The 19,117-nt window shown below is 40.3% G+C and overlaps 1 protein-coding gene across 1 annotated transcript; it reads left to right on the plus strand.

Moving 5' to 3' along the window:
- The first annotated feature begins 1,062 nt into the window (after nucleotides 1-1,062).
- Nucleotides 1,063-18,421, plus strand: prlra (prolactin receptor a). Its single transcript, XM_038733008.1, has 9 exons — nucleotides 1,063-1,257; nucleotides 7,302-7,392; nucleotides 7,702-7,834; nucleotides 9,268-9,437; nucleotides 12,022-12,188; nucleotides 12,519-12,660; nucleotides 15,312-15,408; nucleotides 16,234-16,303; nucleotides 16,405-18,421. The coding sequence occupies exons 2-9, from the start codon at nucleotides 7,320-7,322 to the stop codon at nucleotides 17,470-17,472; spliced, it is 1,920 nt and encodes a 639-aa protein (XP_038588936.1). The 5' UTR covers nucleotides 1,063-1,257; nucleotides 7,302-7,319; the 3' UTR covers nucleotides 17,473-18,421.
- The last annotated feature ends 696 nt before the right edge of the window (nucleotides 18,422-19,117 follow it).

Here is a 19,117-nt window from a genome sequence, read left to right on the forward strand (position 1 = left end):
ACACACACACACACACAAATAGAGGTGAAACGTAACTAAGTGCATTTATTCAAGTACTGTACTTGGGTACTGTGAGTATTTCCATTGTATGGAACTTCTACACTACATCTCAGAGGCAGATATAAGTTTTACTCCACTACATTTGTCTGACAGCTTTAGTTACTAGTCAGCCTGCTTTTCAGACTACAACAGTTCCTGTTCAGTGAAAACCATATATGTCCGAATTTATCTCCAGATTTGGCTGAAGGCATAAAAAGTGATCCTGCTTGTTAAGTTAAATAAACTACTAGCTGTAAAAACGTGAATTAGCTGGAAAATGCACCATCACAAATCTGAAAACAGGGCTGTTTTTCTGAGGTTGTGAAAAGCTGACCTTTTTAGACTTAAGCCAACATGGTTCTCACAGGATAGCAACGCTACAAACACATGATGATCTTATACAATATGATGCATTGCTGTAGATTATATGAGCACCATAAACATCTATGGCAGTGAAATGCAATATAGGCCTATATGCAGCATACAGAAACATCATAGAGGCCAGTAGAAAGAGAAAGAGACCAGTTTACTGCCCAATGAGAAGCCTACTTTTACTTTTGATACTTTAAGTAAATTTTGCTGATAACACTTACATACTTCTAAGTTTGAGTGGAGTGGTATTAGTACTTTTACGAGGATGTTGCATTGGCTGTCATCATTTCCTGGAGAGTTAACGATTAGACAGGTAACCCAGTCCTTAAAACATAACTTCCAACACACGCACAAACACAACCGACATTAAAATGGAATAGGTATTAAGTAACTTTAAAAAAAAACAACAAATCAATCTGCAAAACAAGATTTTACATTGAACCACTTTTAAGCTCCCAGTTAGTCCTCCCATTTATTTTCAGCTGTGACACCTTGAGGGACTGGATGTGAAACTCGTTCAGCAAGTGTGCCTCTCCTCGAAACCCTGTGGCAAACTAAGCCGTGGGCGTAAATAAAAAGGTTTTTCACGGGGGAGGGGTGGTGAGCGGACTCCTGTGCCCCGCCCTCCTCTGGATCATAGAGGCGCAGAGAGTGGATGTTGTGACTTCTTAGCTGTCGGGACGGCTAAGCTGCCCGGGTCGGACGGTAATGCATGTGCCCTTGTCTCCTGTCATCCCGGTAAACCAGTTACACAAGTCGGTAAATTCGCTCTTCTTGGAGTCCGCAGCAGAGTCACCACAGCAACGGCACGGAGGGAGAGGCTGAAAACTCTCTGGTCAGCTGCCGGTAAGGACACATTTAGGATAGGAGGCTACTTCTGCGGATGTTGTATCATCAGGACCCTGTCTGAATGGGGAGAGTTTACTGCGCTCATTAGCGGGCTGCATGTTCAGTCCAATTCAGCAAATGATGGACCGTTTGGCGGTCGTACCAAGCATGTAACCTATAAAACAGCACTTTAATGAATTGTAGATCTCATTTTGAATGTCAAAGATGATGTTTTAAAGTCCACAGCTGTTAATTATTGCAGGTAACAAGAAACTGATTCGTGACCATATGTCGTCGTATCATTATTGTTATGTTGGCAGTATAATTTGTTGCCTGTTGCTTGTGCGCGCGTGTGTATAAGTGTGGTTTGTACGCGCGCGTGCGTGTATAGTCAAAGGGTAACTTGTTTTCTATTACCATGCCCCAAAAATGTGTCACAATGTGGACAAGAAAGAAGAAAGAAAGAAAAAGTTGATGCTTGTTGTTACAGTTAAATCCCCAAGCAGCACTGTTCAATTATTATTTATTCATTTCACAGTTTTGGGGAGAGATGAAAAGGCATGGTTACTTCTTGGATGACTATCTCTGAGAGTGATTTAAGTTTTAAGGATCATGTCAGTCAAGTGATTTATGTATGTTGAGCTTGCACAAACTGACCTCTTCATTTGTCCTATTCACAAGGCATAACATTGATTTTGTGGGTAATACCAATACTTACCAGCTGTGATGATTAGTTGCAACAGCAACAACAACTTGACTGAATCAGTTTAGTTGTATATATAATGTCTTACCATGGCCAGTGACAGCAAAGTCGTAAAATGACTCCCACAATTTGATATAGTATGGAATTAAAGTGGGATAATTCTCTTTTTGTTTTGCTCTGCATGAAAACATATTCCCTGGTTGACAGCTGACTGATTGACAGGTTATTTCCTTCTGCGTAGGAGGATGATGATGCTGGGGTGTCAGCGGTATAATGGGATTTCCATGGTCATGATCTGCTGCACCTCCGCATGCCTATTGGGCTTATAGTCAGGTTAGGAAGAGGTGAAAGAGGCCATTGCCCCTCATAGCGCCAAGCTGATCAACTCAATACCGGATAACATTGTTAGGTGCCTGCAGCTTACTGATTCTTTCCACTTTTAGACCTGCACCGGGGCATTGCATGCTCACTACAGTTGTAATGATTAGGTCACACAGCCTGAATAAAGCATGAATATATCTACCATTAACATAATGTTGTGGTTGGGGCTTTGGTGGCAAGTGTTGCTGTCACACACCATATTTAGCACCAAAACTATAGTGGCAACTTATGATAATTAATTCTCTTCTTATGAGTACTGCTGTTTTATAAGGCAATTACTTACTAATGCACTCTCCTTAATTATTTCAACTAATAGACAAATAAGTATTCAGTCATCCCTCTCGCCTTTTCACGTGTACGTACACAGCTCAGCTACTTCACTCAGTGTTTTCGTTTGAGAGGGACAAACAAGATGGAGGTGATTTGGGATGTTTTTATGTCCACCATCAGAAAAAGCACATGCCTGCCGCTGCAATGAAGTGTTCAATTATTTCACCTTAAAAAAAACATGCAGGCACTGCTCACCAGACTAATATGTTACTTAAACTAATGGAGGCCACTCTGCAAATCACATGTATTAAAGGAATATTGCTTGGCTCTTCTAAATACAGGAACCATAATGAGCTGTTGTGGCCTACTATATAGTACATACAAGTATGCAAGTTGTTTCCCTTATCTTACTAACCTATTTCTTAACTTCAAAACGGCCGAAGATCAGTGGGATCGTTATTGCTGCAGGTAGCACAGGGTGTGTTGTCTGCCGTCCTTGAAGACTCCCCCCCCCCCCACTGCTTGCTTTAAAGCACTACGTGCTTTATAAACACAGGAGGGCAGAGGATTGAGTTGGCCAAGACAATTAGAGGAAATACAATTTTATTGACAACATCTTTAAAATAAAAACTGTTGCAGTGACTGTAGCTGGAACTGTCACGTAACACATATGACTTCACAAGAATGTCAAGTTTTTTTATGGTGTACTGTCCTTAGTTGAGAGTGGGAGCTGTAAATTGTTTACTGCTGTCAAGTGAAAGGCATCGTGACAACTTTGCTCTCGTCATAAATGTGCTCTGATTATCCCAGCATGCTGTTAATTCATGTATGTGGATACATGCGCGTGGCTGTTTATGTATAAGTAAGTGCTACCATACCTTGGATGCAGAATTTGTGTCTGAGTATAAACCTTGTCTCTGGGGAGAGATGATTATTCTATAGAGCAAACGATGGAGAATTAAGTGTGTCGGAGAGCTATACCTGAAACTTCATTATTTAACTCTGACTGTCTTGGAATCTTATATCGTTATCATGCTGGTTTATGCTTTTAAAACCTATGTGTACTTTTAAATTTTTTTATATCTGTACAGATATACTGTTTCTTTAGGCCTTTGTTCCAAAAATACATAGACAGTCTACTACTGTTCATTATTCCTCACAATATGTATGTATTGAACAGAAAAAACAGCACAAAGTGCAACAGGTGCAGTATAGCCTCAGCAGTAGATTTTCCCGAGGGTGACAATAGATCAAAATCAATTGTTTATCTTCTTGGGAGCAGTTTCATTACCATGAAATTGACTCTACAACTTCAGGTTCCACGATTTTGTTGCTGTCTGCCCTTGACTACCCCTATAGGAAAAACATTGTTCCTAGAAAGGCGTTGGTGCTGATGATCAAACCGGTTTTTACAGTGCCGGGAAGTGTTTAGTCTGTTCCAGTCTGAACAGGAATACAGCTCAATCTTTTGAAATGAAAGCAGATTTCCTGCAATCTGTTTTACACATTCGTTCACCCAAACTGCCCAACAAATCACGGCCAGATTTACAAATTGTAATGCACGCAATATTTCCCTGATGTTTGCGTACGTTTTACTGGAGGAACTGACATTTCTGCCATGCCACACCTGCTGATCCACATTGCGAGTACGCTTTGAAGCCATAGTTCCTGAAAGAGGAGAATGTTACTGTTTCCTTGTCTAAATACTGAAGCTTTCAGATATGATAGAGGCTACAGCGGAGTGCTTATGCCCTATGGGAAAATGTTTTCTTAAACCAAGTATGATTTAGTATGTAAACGGCCCTGTTAGCATATTTTATTTGCGCTGCATGTAAAAAGTAAGTTAATATAAAACTGAAATATGTGACTGTGCAGTAAATCATTAAGGATATACTGTGTACTTTGTGCACTTCCAGAAGAGAGAACCAGGTTCTTAGAAGCAGGACTGCTGCTGTGGTGCTCAGCTGTGTCAGTCAGTGTGACAGAAGCATTCCTTATTAATCACCTTTGCAAAGGTGGGCCGTCATACAAACATGCCCGAGGGGATCATCTTGCTTCACTGATCACATTTGAACTCAACATGTCATGTGACACGTCCTCTCCTCACCTTTTGAAATTGAGAGGCCATTGACGGACACAAGTCGTAAATGATTCATATTCACTAGTCTGAATTTAGGCCTTGGCCTCACGATGACCTGACTGACTCACTTCTGATTTGTTGTATGTTGTACTCTTTACAACACACGTAGTATATATCCCGAAATGCATACGATTTTCTCAAGTGCACACCTGTGATTGTAACTCTGTGGCACATAGGGTCGCCATGTTGAACTTATGTACAACGGTGGAGCAGTGGGCCAGCAAGCAAGCAGTACATTTGTTTTCTATGATAACAATAAAGGTGTTGGGATATACAGTTAAATCAACAAACCATGGGCTGAGTGCTCCTGAGGTAAAACTGAAATAAAGGTTTATTAAAATTAACTCAGACTGAGAATCTATATAATATACTAATTTAACATTCAGCCCAATATTATGTGCAAGGGAATAAGCTTTGCACTGTTGGCCAGCACTTTCTCAGCTTAGCAGCTTATTCAGTTTGGGCTACTGGTTACGTAAGAAGGCTATATGCAGCAGGAGGCTAATCCAGTGCCTTGACCTTAATGCCAATTATCAGATCATTGTGACGTTATTGAAATTAAGGCACCATCAAGAAGAGTTGCGAACAATCACTTGCCCAAAGTCTTAATGGTATGAAGGAAGTGTAACAGCCTTAAAACAAGCTGCCTGCAAAGGTACTGCAAAAGTAGAATACTTTTTTAATCGTCATGTGGCACAACATGACTATTACATAAGTTAGCATACCAGATGATTTGACAGCACATGCCTAGGCAGCCACACATGTTATGAAATGAAAACAAATTCAAAAGAGTGGTCTTTGCAAGCTGAAACTTGTATTTAGGGTAATATTTTACACAAGGTGTTGTGTTGACATTCTCAGAAATACCACACACAGTCCTCGATTTCCATCGTCCCTGTTTCCACCAAAGCTCACTGTTAGTGTTTTACACAAAGCATTCAAGAAACCAGCCAGCAGGCCATGTCAAGCCTGCAGGACAGTGAGAGCATGCAGGTGTGGGTGGGGCGTGTATACTGGAAAAGCTCCAAATCAAAATAACAAACTAGTCAAAAATGTAAACGTTACCCTTAAAGCTATATTTTTTTCAGAGGGAATAGGTAGGTATGCTCCGTACTTGCATAGGTAGGTACATTTATTGTCACAATATAACAGGTTATATAATGAAATTGAGTTTTGTAACTCCCTTCTACTACATAGCAGACAATATACATTAATACAGAAGCAATTTTAAAAATGGTAAACAGAAATAAACAATATTCAATGGAGCAGTGCTAAGGATGAATTTGAGCTTAAGAGCCTGATAGCTTGGGGGGAAAAGCTGCTCTGCAGTCTGGTGGTGAATCAGTCTTCTGAACAGTGACTTCTCACTGGCTTATATCAAAAATACAGTCACATAATAGTCTCTAACGTGAGATATCTGTTTGTAAATGCGTTTCTTATATTCCATTTCCTGTTACCTCTGCCATCAGGCTTTTTTGCAGCACATCTCTGCTTCTTTTTGTCACATGCAAATAAGAAGCAAATTGCGGACGGGGCAGCTCAAAAATCACTGTGCGGTGACCACCTTGTTTTGATCAATTTTCCATGTTTGTTTTTGGCAAAATATTGTTTTGAGAGCCTAATGCTTTGGGGTGTTGTCAAGAGGAGTCATTTGCATAATAGGCTATCTAAGAATGTGAACATGCATCTGTCCAAACTGTAGCTTTTCCCTGTCCTTGGTGGACTAGAGCAAGTCTTTTCAATATGTCAAATCCTCAACTGACAGCAGCAGTTCAACGTCAGTAATCATAAGAAAGGGAGAGAGAATGTGAGTGGAAGGGCTTTCTCCCTAATGCAACATAGCTCTCCCATCTATTTAACTTCTATAAGATATCATCTCATATTCTCCCTCCCTCCTCGCCTCATACAGAGTGATAACTCAAACATCTGCACATGGCACATGGAAATGCAGATGTCAAAGTCATGCAAACGGGAGTTGGGGTGGCCAGCAGCCAGACGAACTAGCCTCCCGCTCTGTGTGACTCAACTCAGGTTATGTAATCAGTTACGCTTGCATGTGCCAGCTGGTAGGGGCAGCCAGAAACAGAGAGGATGTTTTTTAATCCTTAGTAAAACAGCATACATTCTCTGTAGAAGATTTGTTTTACCTTTCATCACATTTACCGTTCTGTAGATTGTGTGTAATTTTTTATCCCTACCATGTCTGTTGTTTAGGAAATGAGTGTTAAGTTGAGTTGAATGACAGGATTCAGGAATGTTCACGATGATATGTTTATTTAGCATACCTTACTCTTTACCTTAGCAGTAATGCATGTAGTAGACGATGTCCTTTTACGTTATCGCTTCCTAATTATGTCTTCTGATGTTTTTCTATTACATATATGACATATCAGTTACAGCGGGCAGTTTTCCTTTGTCATGCAAGTATGTTGTGAATCAAAATAAGAAGTTCTGCTGTTGTGGCGGACAGCATCAAACAATGTGGGTCATGGGATTTGTCCATGGCTCAGATCAGGTCGTTCCCCCGCACTCAACTATCTTTTATTTATTTTTGTCTCCACCCAACAGCCGAGGCTTTGTGGTGCCATGATGAAAGAAGTCCTGGAAGCTGTCCTGCTGTTGTTGCTGCTATTCTCCACGCCACTTGTAAAGGCAATCCGTAAGTGTTTGGATGTAGCCAGACTTAAAACACAGTCTCAGTATCATCTTAAGTTTCTGGCAATGAGTTAAGACATCTGAGAGGTGTCTGGTGGTTGGCAGGCTGTTGACACAGGAAATTGGAGCCAGAGCTGCACAATTAATAGGTGATAAGTAATAGTGTCGTTTATCAGTGGATATTTTTGTGGTATATTAAACATCATTCACAAGTCACATCTGTTGTTCTTTTATTTTTGTTACATGATACACACTGTATTGTATGTAATCTTGTATTTACTTTCATTTCCTCTTTTTCCTATCTGTCTGTTAGGCTACAGCCCGCCAGGGAAGCCTGCATTGACCAGATGCCGTTCTCCCGAGAAAGAGACCTTTACCTGCTGGTGGGAACCTGGCTCTGATGGGGGACTGCCCACCACCTACGCTCTGTACTATCGCAAAGAAAAGTGAGTGGCTTCCAGTACCGTGCAGTTTACTTCATTTACCTAAATTTCGGATTTTGTAAGACTGTACTGATTGGTGTGCACAGTGAGGGACAGTGAGGAACAAACATTTATAGTTAGCAGTCACCAGTATGTTCATCACCATATGTCAGAAAGAAAAAGAATAGAGCTTAGCATCAGTGCCAAATTGGCAGCAAACTCTTGGGCGTCTTTACATTCTCAAGGTCAGCACAGTTGTCAGTGAGCGGCCTGCCTGGGGATTGGCAGCTCTGAGGGCACCGGTAAGGGTATAAGATGATAAAGATCGCGGAGAGTTATGTGGCTCTGGTTGTGCCTGTGGCTATGGGTTTTCAAATTGTGCACGGTTTATTAGGAACAGACACAGGTGCAGACAAGGAGGGGAGGGACCAAAACATTTCTGTTCACCTACAAGGCTTCACTCACTCATTTAGCAAGCTGTACGTAGTTGAGGAGGCTGTTGGAAATGTTAAGGAAATTTTAATTACAGGATTAGTTCAACATTTTGGAAAATACGCTTATTAGTTCATGATAGTTAAAATGCAAGTGCTGTCTATGATACATGGCTTGAGTCAAAGCAGCAGTATACAGTATGTGGCAGCTTTTTTCCCCACTTTCTGTTAAATGAAGTTATTGCAATTTTAATGTCAATGCCTACCTGTGCCATTGGCCTGGGAAGGTCACTTGCTACCATACACCATCCTCGACTAGTCGCCAGTTGCTTCCTTTCACTTCACAAGAAGCTTCCCCGCTAAGTGAGCATAACGCATGCAGATGCTCACGCCATCTTTCAGAGAAGCCCCCTGCTGAACAGGTCCTCTGACCAATCAACACCTGCTACACTGGTACAGCCACAGCAACATGTTCCCTGGGTTTCTAAACTTAAACACTCCCAGTTGTGTTCATTAAAGCACCCAGGTCTACTGGGATTTGAACCCAAGTGTCTGCAGCGGTGGCCAAGCGCCCATACACAACACGTCAGCAGAGATATTTTTTGTTTTGAAAACAAAACATCCGAGAGACAAGGCAAGGCGATCTTCTTTCGGTGACAAGACAGAAGGTGCAGGCGCAACAGGACGGAATAAAACAATTACAGATAACAGAAGTGCAAATTCAGAGTGTAAGAAATAGCAAAGAAATTACGCGGAACTTTATTATCCACTCATCTATTTTGTTGTAGTTAATGGCTAAGAATGTGTTCTTCCATTTCTTTCTGCAATTCAAAAAATCACAAGATAAATGGCCTCCATTTATCTTGCAATCGCCCTCTCCTCTTGTCTTTATTGTCTTTATCATCTTGCCCCCTTCCTCCCCACACACACGTACACACACAGTTACAGGAAATGTAGCATGAAGAATGCATGCTGTTCTTTGCAAACGCACGCATGTTACATGTTCTTCCTGCTCCTCTCTTGCAGCTCTGAGACAGTGCGTGAGTGTCCCGACTACTACACAGCTGGAGAAAACTCCTGCTTCTTTAACAAGAACGACACGTCCATCTGGGTCAACTACAACATCACTGTGGTGGCCACTAATGCACTGGGCAGCACCTTCTCTGACCCTGTGGATATAGATGTGGTCTACATTGGTAAGGCAATGTATTCTAATCTTTTTGTTGGGGGGGTATTTGTTCTCGTGGTTTAGCGGGATGTTCGAGGCACAATTTCCCCATGAGGATTAAAAAAGTGTATTGTAATACACTCACACAGCTGCTTAATGTCACACTGGGTTACTCTGTGGGCTAATGCTCTCTGAGTGTACTTACTCTCCCTCCAGCTGTAACTGTGCACTGAAGGTCACCATTTTAAAGCAGTGATATTATAAGATGACTTTGTCAGCCTACTGAATAAAGGCTGACTATGACCAAACTAAATGTAGGATAATTGAATAATTTAGAAAGACTTTTCTTATTGTCTACAAATCCCACGAAAACACCAAAAGCAACAATGAACTGGTCTAACTAACAAGTGTCACATGTCTTTCCCAAGCTTAATATAGTGTATTCATTAGTGCCATAGACCTCAGTTGTTGCCAATCAATTAGAAACACATGTAAGTGCTACACTGTTGAACTAGCTGACATGTTCCTTCATAAGGATAACCATGGAAATACTCAGTAGAGCACCAAATACTAATAATCTGTGGCTGAATATATTCCCTGGTAACTGGACCACTCTCTGAGTGATTGTTTTATTTACAGTTCCCTGGTGTTTCAGGAAATTCCTCTATTTAAAAAATAACACAAAGTAGGATCAAGCTTTTTTATTATTATTATTAAGGACACACACCTGGTCCAAAAGACTTCATTGTATAACATTATAAAAATATTGTATTGATTTAGTCCCATCCTGTCATGTTGCAAAATACGAAAGCATGTTGATAGTTCATGAAATTTTATAAAGAGAGAATAAACCCATAAAAAAGAAAGTATTGTCCGTGTCCTTGAGGCTGCTTATCTGAAAGCGCTCCTCTTCCGCTAGTCTCCAGTAGTTGCATTGACCTGATTTGGATATCAGTCCCAAGTCTGTCTTACCTCACAATTGTCAACTATGTGTCTCCAAGAAGATAACATAAAGCCTAAATATTAACAATGTGCTCTTACTAGCCTCTCCCTCCTAGATAGAGAGGTGATGTATCTGTTTTATCCCGGTGACCTTGTCCTACTGCACAAGGACAACAGCAACAGCTGAATGTAGTAGAAAAGTACTGCACAACATGGGCCCTGGCAGTAAATATGAAGAAAACTAAAGTTATGAGTTTTCAAAAATGCCCCAAATTTCAGGAGAAAAAATACCAGTTCTAATCTTAATCTTATCATTGAACATATTATGAGTCATACCTACCTTGGTATAACCATAACAGCATCATGGAGTTTCAACATGGCAGTAAATGCACTAACAGTAAAAGCTTAAAGAGCTCTAAATGCAAGTAATAGACAATATAATAATTTCAAATAAAATCTGGAAAATATCATCATCAATGATCATCCAGCCCTTTACACTTTATGGTATCGAAGTATGGGGTTCACTCAGTTATCATAGACCTGACCTGTTGGGACAAAAAAAATTTTAATGCAGAATTCTGCAGATACATTTTACACACATACAGAAAAACACCAACAAATGCATGTAGAGCAGAAATAGGCAGATACCCATTGGTAATTAACATTCAAAAGAGAGCATTCAAATGTCTTAATCACCAAAAATCCAGCCCCATAGAGTATCCTCTATGTCAGTTGGTGCTGAGACTAACTAACTGCCTCCTCTCAGACACACTCGGGCCAGTCTCACAACAACACTGCTTTGCAACTCAAGTAGAGAAACCTATTTTGAATTGAAAGAAAAAAACTAAAAATCAAAGTAGATTCGAATGTTATCTTGCCCTAAAGAAAGATTATGAATTGGCAGAAAATCTCTCGACTGTCAGAGTTAGAAAGCAGAGGCACATCCTAACCAAGTATAGGCGCAGGGACCACAAACTCAGAAAAGGAAGATTCAAAAAGTCATGGCAATCAAAAGATAAGAGAATACGCGGTCACTGTTCCACAGGTGAGGCTGCTCTGTAATCTGAGATTTCAAAGAGCTAAATGAGCGCTCAAAATTTAAAATACTACTAGGAGAAGGAGACAGGGCACATCTTACTACCCAATGCGTATCAACATGCCACATTGAGTTACCTAGACACATACAGCACATGCATGTGTTCACACACACACGGACACCCACACACATCCAATATATACTTATATACTGTATACTGTATATGATATACTGTATATACATAATTAATATCGATCAATCTTAATGTTGTCTTAATGTTCATATTACAGTAATTGTGTGCTGTCCACATGTTTGGAATTATATTTTGATGCTTTGGCAACATTAATTTTGAAACTGTCAAGCCAACAAAGCCCTTTGAATTTGACATTTATCTCAACCACATCATCACACATGACTCAACAAATATTTGGAAATTCCCTCCTGCAGTGACAGTGTTCATCCACTGGAGGTGTGCATTGGTTTACTATTACATAGAGGAAGGGACACGGACACACCCCTGTCTATAGGGATCACTGCTGCACCTCCTCTCAATCACACACACACACACACACACACACATACACACACACAAATCATATCATATCTCATTCACATTTTCTCTTTCCCTCTCCAGTCATGCCTAATCCTCCAGAAAACGTAACAGTGACTGTAATGGAGGACAAGGGCTGGCCCTTCCTCCGGGTGTCATGGGAACCACCACATAAGGCAGACACCCGCTCTGGTTGGATCACTCTCATCTATGAGCTCCGCGTCAAGTTAGAGGTGGAAAATGACTGGGAGGTAACTCGTTACTTGTGCAAGGGAGTGGCCTGGTGGTTAAAATGTTTGTCTTTCAAATGTGACTTCAAGCCTCATGTTAGTAAACTAATCATTGGACAGGGCACTGAGTAACCCCAGAGGTGCCAAACTGCAGTTGACTTTAACCTCCAACAGGATGGTACATTTTAACCAGGGAGTGTTTCTGATTAAATCCCTCATAAAATCATAAAAAGTATTATTTTGCATACAAAACTATACAACATTTATAATCTATATGTTGAAAACCTGAAGGACTGACTGGAATTTGTATAATCACTCATGTTGTGTCAATTGTTTGTGTTGTATTTCCAGATGCACCTTGCAGGCCAGCAGAAGATATTTAACATTTTCAGCCTGCGGTCAGGGGGTAGATACCTGGTTCAGGTGCGCTGTAAGCCTGATCATGGCTTTTGGAGTGAATGGAGTTCCACTTCCTACATCAAAGTTCCTGACTGTAAGACATCCACCAACAATTAACTACAGTATACTACACCTTCCATCTATAACAACAATTTATTTCAACATTAATTAAAGGAACAGTTCAACATTTTGGGAAATATACTTATCGCAGAACTTCAATTAAAAGTTTAGTCCCAATAAGACACCTATCCCCTTAATTGGCCTAGAGTGGTTACAGATTTTGACATGTAAACACAGGTCTCAATTAAGCCTTAATTAAGTCAATTAAGTTCACACGATACACGATTTTAAGACCGATTTGCCAGTCGGTGAGCTCTGATTGTTGGGTAAATCAGCGATCTGTGTCGGCAGTCGTATTGCATGAATTAGCCTACTCAAAGACGCATCGAAAGGTGTCCCTGACACATTGCAGACGCCAGCCAGATATCTAGCATGCCAAATATCTGGAGGAGTCGGACGACTTTACATCCACATCCAGCCAATGAGAGCAGGCCGCTCCGCAGAGCAGACTTTTTAACTGAAAAACACTTCACTCACCTCCAGCTCTCTCTGTAGCTCAGACAATCCCTGCTACCGGTGGTAATTCATTCTTTCACCCATATTCTTTGTCTTTATAATTACTATGTTTATAATAATAAACAACAACTGTTTCGTGTGTAGGTTTGCATCATTTCCTGTTTTACATTTCACCTGTGTTTTCTTGACAAAACGTGGTTTGGAGACCAGCCGTTGGGTGACACTGACATTGTCAGCTCGGGGAGTGTGTGCCCCCCTGTCACCGATCAGTCATGTAGTGTCAACGCCACAACGATTTCAAGACTCCCGTCATAAGACGGCAAGTTGTGCAGTCTAAACAGCACGGCTATTGGCCAACGCTGAAAGTCGTGTAGTCTGCACGAGCCTTTAGACAACCCTGGGGTTTTTATACAAGTTTTTGGGCTTTAATAAACCTCTTAAAGCCAACTCTGTTACTTGCTTGTGCTAGTTCTAACCTGCTTAGATCGCGCATAAAAATATAAATGTTAAGTTTTGTCAATATGGACATGCTAAACATCGTAAGATTCTCCACAATTCATTTATTCAGTGAAATTTTACGGAAACAAGGCAAGGCAAGGCAAGTTTATTTGTATAGCACATTTCAACAACAAGGTAATTCAAAGTGCTTTACATAAAACATAAAAGCAACAGGGAAATATAAAAAAGTTTAAAAGCAAAAAAAACACATTAAAAAATAATTAAAGTTACAGTGCAATGTACAATCAGGGTTAAAAGAGTTAAATGGAAAATAAAAACAGGCTGAGGGGTTGAGCAAATAACTTAGTTACAATTATTCTGAAAAGAGAATAAACAGAGAAGGACACTTAATCTACTCTCTGTAGCTAGTCTGTACTCGGGTCCATAGCAATCTTTGGGTCCACTGAAACTCCAAAAACCCTCGAACACTACAGAGAAACCAGGACATGTCTGTCCTCAGGCCACTTTGATCCAGTTATACTCTGGACCCACCTGTGCATTTACAGTTGGACAGAGGTTCCTGCAAATCACTCACATTTAAGACCACTTCCTTCACTCTAACTATTTAATTAAAAGCAACGGTAAAAAGCTAAAAACAAAGAAAAGGAAAACAGTACAGTAAAAGTTACAGTTACTTTGACATAGACCTGGTCTTAGTGAGGACTCGAGCAGCAGCGTTCTGAATCAGCTGCAGCTGTCTGATGGATTTCTTAGGGAGCCCTGTAAGGACACTGTTACAGTAGTCGAGTCGACTGAAGATAAATACATGGATAAGTTTTTCCAGGTCCAGCTGAGACATAAGTCCTTTAATCCGTGATATATTCTTCAGGTGATAGTAGGCTGACTTTGTAATTGTCTTAATGTGGCTCCTCAAATTCAGGTCTGAGTCCATGACTACACCAAGATTTTTGGCTTGATTTGTGGTTCTTAACATTACAGATTGAAGTCCAGCGCTGACTTTCAATCGTTCCTCCCTGGCTCCAAAAACAATAACTTCAGTTTTATCTTTGTTCAATTGAAGAAAATTCTGGCACATCCAGCCGTTGACCTGCTCAATACAGTTACTCAGCACCCGTATGGGATCATAGTCCCCTGGTGAAATGGTTATGTAAATCTGTGTGTCATCTGCATAATTATGGTAACATATTTTGTTTTTTTTCATAATCTGAGCCAGTGGAAGCATGTAGATGTTAAACAAAAGAGGCCCCAGAATGGAGCCTTGGGGAGCTCCACATGTCATTTTTGTCAGCTCAGATGTGTGATTACCCATAGACACAAAGTAGTCCCTGTCCTTTAAGTAGGATTCAAACCATTTTAGTACTGTGCCAGAAAGTCCAACCCAGTTTTCAAGTCTGTCTAGTAATATGTTGTGGTCAACCGTGTCGAATGCAGCACTGAGATCCAATAGTACTACTAAACAATGCAGATTTACCGGTATGGTTTACAAGAGAGATGAAAAGGCACAATTTTTATACAGTATTTATACTGGTTGAAACAAACAACTTGATATTAGCCTGTTTCCCATCTTTGCTGAGCAAGAGCTTTGTAAGAAATTAATTTAAGACCTTTCCCTTACAGATGCCTGTCCCAAATATAGGTAGGGTAAAGTCAGGGATTGATGCAATTAAAAGCTCGGGCTATGAATTCATTCATTTATGTTGTATCTTACAGATTTCCATCGGGAGAGGTCAATGTGGATCCTCATTACCGTTTTTTCTGCCTTTATCTTCCTCATCCTCACATGGTTGCTACACATGAACAGCCACAGGTAAGCCAATGATCACAAATTCCTTATACAATTTGTTTGGTCAAATGTTAACTTTTATTTTTGATTGTAATATGAATTCATGTTTCATGACATATGCTACAGAGGCACAGAGCAGCTGTTGTTTTCACACCAACCTCAAGATCACAACTCAATGATTATATTATACTAAGATCTCAAACTAGTTTCTTTGTGATCATGACTTAACTATTGAATTACGCCAAGATAAAAGGGTTCTCATATTAATTTTTAAGCATGTTATTCAAGGATAATGATGTTATTACATTGCTATGCACCAGACTTGCTGGTGGGATGCACCAGACTTGCTGGTGGGGGTGGTGATGGCGCAATGGATAAGACTATGCCTTTGGTGTGAGAGACCCAGGTTCAATCCCCCATTGTGTCCCTGAGCAAGACACTTAACCCCTAATTGCTCCAGAGGCGACCTCTGAGATGTATAGCAATTGTAAGTCGCTTTGGATAAATGGTCAGGTAATGTAGACAGGCTATGTCCTTGCTTTGTTGTGATAAGCACAGAAAGATGTTCATATTGTTGTTCAAATTCATATTTATGAATTTTCTACGAAACTACTTTATCATTTTGTTATTGTCAGATAATGAAAAACCTACACTGAAACAGTCCATATCTTGAGATAACGAGATACTTAAAATGTGATCATAAAATAAAATTGCTTATATAACTGCTATCACTCTGGGCGTTTAAAGTATTTAACAAGAGAAGTATTGATTTGTATTATCACTCATGTTTATTGATTTTCACCTGCTGTTCACAAGCCCTGACATCTCTTTTTTTTTGTGTGTGTGAAGTCTGAAGCATTGTATTCTGCCACCAGTCCCTGGTCCTAAAATTAAAGGATTTGACAAGCAGCTACTTAAGGTAAGGGAGCATCATATAGGACAATGTTTTGATTTATGCAGTAACTCTCCTTATCTGCTGCAAATACTTTTGTGTAACCGAGTTTTCTTCTCTGTGTGTAGAATGGCAAGTCAAAAGAGGCCCTCAGTGCACTGTTGGTGTCCAATTTCCCCCCAACCACATCATCTAACTATGAGGACTTGCTGGTGGAATACTTAGAGGTTTATGTCCCTGAGGAGCAGGAGCTGATCCTGGAGGAAAGCAAGGATCTAAATGATGGTTGCCTCAAATCTGAGAGCTCCACATCTGACTGCGATTCCGGCCGGGGCAGCTGCGACAGCCACGTTCTGCTGATGGATAAGTGTGGCGAGGCAAAAGAAGAAGAGAGGCAAACAGATCAGGAAAGCAGTCAAATGGGGACGGAGGCACAGAGGCACCAGAAGGACTGGGAGGAGGAAATGTTGACCTATGCTCATGAAGGCATGGTTAGCCCTGACATGTCCAGTGGTAGGGTGAAAACCTGGCCTTCTGTGTTTTCTCCACTGCCCCAGTACAGCTCAAGCCCACAGGAACAAAGGAGCTCACTTGAGATGGCCAAACAGCACTGTCTTTCTGACAGCCTGCTACCCCCAGGCTGCATGTCCTCCTACCTTGCCCAGCCTGGCTACAGCACCAAGGAGGCTCTCGGATCGAGCTACTGTTTGAGCAACAACCAGCCTCACCTGCTCCATCCCCAGACGCAGGCCCACGGCGATGTCAACATCGTCGGCATTGGCCACAAACTGGCACCTGCTGGTCTGCAGTCGCCCGTTCTCCGACCCACTGGGTACGTTGAAGTCCAGAGGATCAACGAGGAGGATATGGTGGTTCTACAGCCTGTTGTGTCTGGCCGTGGCCGCATCGAAAGCTGCCCCCAAATGTCCCAGGGGGAGGACTACAGCAAGGTGAAGGGAGTGGACAGTGACAACGTGCTGCTACTACAGAGAGAGGTTATGGAAGAAGACAGGTGCCCTTGTGAGGACCTGGAGACGAATGGAGTGACAGAGAACTGCTACACATCGTTCACTGTTACCACTACACAGAAGCCTGCGGCCTGCTGTCACACCGCTATGCCAGTCCAGGACGAAATGGTCCTGGCAATGAATGGTTACGTTGACACTGCCACCATGTTCACACTGCCCACTTACTAGGTGCCCATAAGCCCAACTGGCAGGTCTGGGACATTGCAAGACCTGTTTCAGCCATGGGACTGAGACAAAAAACATTAAACACTGGATGAATCCTTGAAAAATGGTTGCAAAGACAATATTTTGCTGTAACTGGATACCGTTATTTATTTTTCACCTTCTTCTCAGCGTAAGAGACGTCACTGGTTCCACTGCAGTGAGGATCTCTGATTTTGAGAATCCAAAAGAATTTGATTGAATGATCTGAATAATAAGCTTTATAAGGAATACGATTGATTGTATAAACTATGTAGTTTCTATATGCTGTCTTTCTGATTAATAACTGTATATGTCTGTCATCTTTTTATCCGTCACAAGCATGTCATAAACTTTTTAAATATATTTTATGAGATTAAATTGTCTATATTGTATACTGGTGTAATGTGAGTATCTGTTAAAATTATTTGTGTAAAATCAAAATAGCAGAAAGCTCAAACACAAGTTTTTGTATACGTCTTTTCTCTGCTCCCTGTAGAACACTACATCTTAAAGCTGCTTGCTGGGTGTGTATGTGTGCATGTACATACAAAGGAGAAAAGTGAAAAGGTGGGAATGTATTACTCTGTTCATCATTAACAGACTATTTTATTTATATACATTTTTTACTGCTTTGATCAGTTAAGTGGTAAATTAAAAAATATATTTCTAAAAAGATGTTTAGTTTTTTGGGAAAATAGTATTGTGATACTTGCTTGCCCATGTAAACCACTAACCTTAAGTGACTCCGTCTCTGATATTTAAGTGATAAACAGCAGTTTTTTTCTTTTGCATAGATACTTTATAAACAGTCAGCAACCCATATACTAAATGCAATTTGAAACCAAATTCTTATCCTAGTAGTCAATCAAGTCTTTTTAGAAAAGCTTGCCATAAAAATCATGCTTTTAATAAATTTACATTTGTCTATATAGTATTTGGGTGTTGATTTTCATTTGGTGTCTTCTAGTAAGTTGATAATTACATGCCTGTTATTATTACAGGTGTGTAATTATCAGTAACGAGGCAAAAAGCATGCCAATCTGTCACTGATCAATAACATCTGAAACTACAGACAGCCACTGTTCCTCTACTGTATTTAACAAAAAAGGCCAAAAATTTGAAAGAAATCCCTTCATTTAAAAAGGGAAATTATCTTTTTCCAGACAGACACCAGTCTTTATGAATTGTTGTTTAATTGTTGTTTCTATTTCAGTGAATAACAAGAGAGAGCTAAGAATTCATTAGAAATTATACTTTAATTTCAGTCAATTAAGGCGAGACACCACTGTCAAATAGGCTTTTTTCTCAACTTTACTCATATCACAATGAAACATTACAAGCTGAAAGTATACATAAATAGAAGATTTTTTAAAATTACAACTTTGTATGTTATTTATTTTTAATATGCAAATAAGGTATTTCCTCATTAAATGATTTTTGCATATCACACAAATCCATTTTCCAGCACATTGATTTTGTTTTATTGTTATAATATACCAATAGGCCAGACATTTACAGAAGGGTTTATCAAAAAAAAAGAATTCACGGATTTATTAAAAATATACCTTTATATTATAGACGACGAATAGCCGACATTGTGCTTTAGAAAACAAACTTTCAAATCATTTAC

Source organism: Micropterus salmoides, unplaced genomic scaffold (assembly GCF_014851395.1).
Source record: "Micropterus salmoides isolate LMB-PRFRI ecotype aquatic unplaced genomic scaffold, ASM1485139v1 Ms_hic_scaffold_20, whole genome shotgun sequence".
Taxonomy (NCBI): Eukaryota; Metazoa; Chordata; class Actinopteri; order Centrarchiformes; family Centrarchidae; genus Micropterus; species Micropterus salmoides.